This window comes from Halichondria panicea, chromosome 15 (genome assembly GCF_963675165.1).
Source record: "Halichondria panicea chromosome 15, odHalPani1.1, whole genome shotgun sequence".
Lineage (NCBI taxonomy): Eukaryota > Metazoa > Porifera > Demospongiae > Suberitida > Halichondriidae > Halichondria > Halichondria panicea.
The window spans coordinates 1,780,111-1,785,108 of record NC_087391.1 but is presented as its reverse complement, the minus strand read 5'-3'; the positions used below and the strand labels follow the sequence as shown (position 1 = coordinate 1,785,108).

General features: G+C 39.4%; 1 protein-coding gene across 1 annotated transcript; it reads right to left on the bottom strand.

The window, feature by feature from the left end:
• Window positions 1-968: 968 nt before the first annotated feature.
• On the bottom strand, window positions 969-2,416 carry LOC135348881 (beta-1,4-galactosyltransferase galt-1-like). Its single transcript, XM_064547260.1, has one exon. It carries the CDS (start codon window positions 2,241-2,243, stop codon window positions 1,056-1,058), a length of 1,188 nt encoding a protein of 395 aa, XP_064403330.1. The 5' UTR covers window positions 2,244-2,416; the 3' UTR covers window positions 969-1,055.
• Between the last annotated feature and the right edge of the window lie 2,582 nt (window positions 2,417-4,998).

The window sequence follows — 4,998 nt, the reverse complement described above, 5'->3', positions numbered from 1 at the left end:
TTATCAATATAGATTAAGAAGAGTAGAGGGCCAAGAATTGACCCCTGAAATCACAGGTAGGAGGCTTGATTCTACACCATCAAGAACAACTAGCTGGAGCCTTCCCGATAGATAGCTTTGGTGATGAATGGGTTTAATCCAATTTGTTTTAGTTTATTTAGCAAAGGAAGGTGATGGACTGAGTCAAAGGCCTTGCTGAGATCGAAAAACACAGAACACATCTCTTTACCCCCATCCAGGGATTCAAGGCAGTCGTGTGAAAAAGATACGAGGGCTGCAGTTGTGGATTTCCCTGCAGTGAATCCCCATTGTTGAGAGGACAGGGGAGAGTTAGTATTGAGGTGGGTTGTCATGACGCTCAGTAAGTGCCTCTCCAGAATTTTGCTGATGACTAGTTCTGATAGATCAATGTAGTCTAGAATTTGTTCAGAAGAAAAACCTAATGAACTGATTAACTCTTGGGCTACAATTAACAGGCAGATCACATACTGCCCAGGGCCTATAGTGGTAACAAGCACATGCAGTACTAATCTAGCTGGCAGCCAGCTAGCTAGAAGAAGTCCAGTCCACGAAAATTGTTCTTTAATTAGAATTATCTGCTATCACGAAAATTGTTCTTTAATTAGAATTATCTGCTATAAATATTTTGAAAGGCGTGGCTTTTTGCATCACTATACCATACTTCCCACTGCTGTGTACACTATGTACTAGCTGTAGCTAGTGTACACAGCCAGAGCAGTATATAGTTGGTCCTTTTATAGGCTACTACCTTCTCATTATAGTTATGGGAAAAAAACCAAAAATTTACTAGCTAAACTAATGAATTCACCTCAAAACACATGACAATTATATAGGGAAAAATTGACCGATCAGAAGAGTTTGACGTCATTGGGCAACAAGTTAGTTATGGCATGTTGCACTCGTGCTGGGCAATAACTAATACTATAGTTGAGAGGCATTAGCACAGCACAGCTTGCAATATATACTCGTTATTGTATATCTTCTCAAAACTGATATGCATATAATTATAAATATCATTATAGCTGTGATATCAGTCAAGTTTTGCAATTAGCATTACGAGGTAGGTGTAGTAATTCCTGAGCCCTAACATGTGCTATGTAAGCTACATTGCCAGGTGGATGAACGATTGTTGTTCCTTCCAATATTCCAGCTGTAGAATGAATTCCAACCGATGTCGTCAGGGTTGGTCTACAAACAAATTTTTTCTCCGATGCCGTCCAGAATTCTTTAACTTTGAGTAAGCGTGTTATATTTCCGTCTTTCAAATTTGATAACGGTTGTGTTAAGCCACAATCAGGAAAATATTTGAGCCATACAAATTCAGCTGATACTTGATTGTCCTCAGTAAAAAATTGGTTGACATAGTCGTGTACATTAGTCTTGTTAGGAAAACGTGGGATAAAAAAGTCATCAGTATCTAAAAAGAAGGCAAATTCAAACACTTCTCGATAGCGATACAAACAATCATGATAGTTTAGAAGTTGTGAGTGGTAGTTAATCTGTGATGTATCGAAATATGTTTTGCGATTTTCTACTTTCAGGAAACCTTCTTGAATATAACTTTCAACAATTTTGAGATTTTCATTGTCACTCATAAATTGCTCTTCAACATATAATTGAACCAAATCAACTCCAATAGTCTTCTGATATTTCAGCCACTCACTTAACCAAGGTGGTTTGCCAAAGCAGTTTGTACAAACAACAACTTTGTCTTTATAGTCATCTCTACGTGCAGGGTATGTAATGTCAATAGTACCTGTTATTGCTTCTTTTGAGTTTGGAAGTGGACGGTAACGCACAAAAGCGGTGCTGTTTTCATGGACTTCAAGATCGTAACAATCAATCATTACTTCCTCATGAGTAAGTTTTGGGTAATGTTGATTAATCCAGGGAAAGTAAAGAGTAGAAATCTCGAAAGCTTTAGCATTAATGGAATCAGCACCACAGCCTTCAATTAACCCATGTTTGCGTATTTCCATAGAGGTCTCTGCAAAAATCACTAACACAGGGTGTTTGCGACCATTTCTCGCACGTGTGTCAATGTATGCTGATCGAATAACCATAGAAGAATCACTTGGTTCTGAACTGTTAGTACCAGTATCTGAACGAGCAAATACATTGAGTGGCCGTGAAGTGTATTGATGGATATAGAAGATACCAATCAAAATAATTACCAATGAAGAAGATCCGATAAATGTTTTCTTTAACTTGTAATTACTCATATCCAGTGGTAGACTGGAAGCACTCCCTTCGCTCTGGATCTCTGTGACTCGACGGCCTTTATTCCGAGGATCAGGAAGGCTCAACACATACGTACGTACGTACTAGCCTCTACACAGGCTCTCCTTTTTCTGTTCTTTATCACAATCGTTATCACAATCGTTCAATAAGATAAAATACTGTATTAATCGTTCAATGAGATAAAATACGGTATTAATTGGAGGAATAAAGAAAGAAATAGACGTAGAGTAGGAAAAAGGAGAGCCTGTATCGGGAAGTCGCGTGAGGGTAGAAGGGTGGTAGAAGGGTGAAAATGAGCGTGGGCATGCTGAGCTAGAGATGTTGGACTGCCCACGCAGAGATCTATGACTAATAAAACTTTGCCTGCAGCAAGCTGGACATGGACTTGGAACTGGAAGTTTGCAAGCACTATAGCTAGCTATACCTTAGGCTTAGCTAGATGATCTACTAGTTATGTGTTCAGATTATATCAGACTATCCACCTTTTCTTGTGTCTTTCTACATACTATAGTCTACTGATAGTATAGATCTAGTCATCATTATCATATAGCAGGTAGCTACTTCCACCAGAGCTGGCCACGCTGGTTCTCTGATCTGACTTGCAGCACAGCTTGGTGGTTGTCTCAGTACGTACAGTCTTATTAATTAACTCTGAATGCGTGGGAGAATATCTTACGTCACGATTGTGGGCTACATATCGCCCACGTTCATAAAAATCCTTGCGGATCACGCGATTTCCCGAACCAGGCCTTACTTTTTCTTAACTGTACGCCCATTTCTTTCTTTGCTGCCTCACTATGTCTTTCTTATGATTTATGGATGAACAGTGACAACAGCAAGAAAAAGTAAGGCCTGGGATCGAGGCTACGTACGTACACAGGAATGATTCCAACTGCTGAGTCAGCCCTTTTGAGGTTATGGCCGCCCTCACATAATAGTCCTGAACCCACTAATCATGTCCAGGAGTGCATGAATATTCATGCACTCCTGATCATGTCTATAGGAGGGCTGCAGAACATGGGGGGAACACCTGTTTTGCAAATTCTGTGATACAGAGTGTATTCTATACCCCTGGTTTATGGAAAATAATTAGTGATAGTGAGACATTACAAACATCTGACTCACACTAAAATAAATGTACACGTTTACTCAATCAGAGCATTGTCATGAAATTGGCCAGTTTTGTATGGTGTATGCTTTGAAAAGTCTCTAAATGAATATCAGCAAAACTCTGTCGTGTGTCCATCAGCTGTATGTATATTCTAATATGAAAAGTAAGATCAGATAAACGTTCTAGACATAAGTACGTATACCTCTCACCTAATTTCTGAATGAAAGGGTTGTTAATTCGCTGGAGACCAAATCAGCAAGAAGATGCCCATGAGTTTTTGCTGGGGATGTTTGAACACATCAAATATATAGCTCTTACAGTACAATACAGTTTAGCCATGTAAATATATAATTCTTTATAGGTCATTGTCGATAGGAAAGTATTAAAACTGTCTACATAGATTTTTCATGACATAATGTCTTAAATGTCGTTCTTCGAACTTTTGTGATTCTGTGATTCTTTACTCACTAATTCTGCAGCTACCGTTTTATCTATTCTCTTACCCCTGTATAGGATGACCAGTGTACGTGGCATTCTTCTGTTGGCAGTGAAACAAAATAGAGGGTACACGTTGTTACACACTGTCAGTTTCCATCAAACATTTTCTTGTCGCAAATCATACACTTGACAGTTACCGCTCAACTTTGTATTCGAAGTGCATTTTTTGATTGTCATGTGTCTGACAGTGTGGATTGTAGCAGAGGTTCTCTGCATGGGGTTGTAGGGTAATTTCTCTAAAGGTTACAACAACCGTAGAGGGGTGGGGCTGCTTGGTACTAGCACACTGAGCATGCGCAAAAACACGAGAATCTACCCCGGGGTGGATTTACCCCTACGTAAACTTATCCTTCACCCCAGAGTAAGGGTAATCGTCACCCCGGGGTAACTGTTTGGTAATTTTGTTACACTTGCAATTGGCTTGCCATAGCGACGCCCGTCTAGTAGTACTATAGACAGGTGTTAGGTAGACCTAAAGGCATGCTTAATATCTATCCCCTCCAATCAACCTTGCAAATTAATACATGTGCAGTGTGTAGTGGTGTACTCAGAGAGCTCAGTTGCAGTATATATCTATCGTGATAGTACAGGGCTAGAGATTGACATGGCTAGTCGATCTAGTAGACTTGCCAGAGCCGGTCGGTACTGACAGAAAAACACCCACCATTCTACCTCAGTACAAAAGAAGACAAAACCTGACTTTTCAACACTAGAGAGAGCGTGAGCTAGAGCAGAAGAGAAGTAGAAACCATCACAGCAAACTAGGCACTATAGTCTAGACCATAAATGTTGTAAAAGTTATTGTTGAACAATCAAAACTCTACCATGCATGAATAATTTTGCAACTGGTGCCAGGAATGTGAACCTTGCATACAGACAATATACGAGTGACATACGCCTGCATGCTCAGCTCTTGAATATATAATTATATATAATCAAGAGCAGGCGTATGTACCTATATGTATTTGTTAGGGGATGCATATAGGATCATTCAATAGTGCGTACATGTATATGCGCATTAGATATCAATCATCGACTGATCTACTATAATTATAATTATACATTACAAACGCCATTATCTTACACATTGAAACAAGCATTCTTGTACTGACAACAAATTAACACAG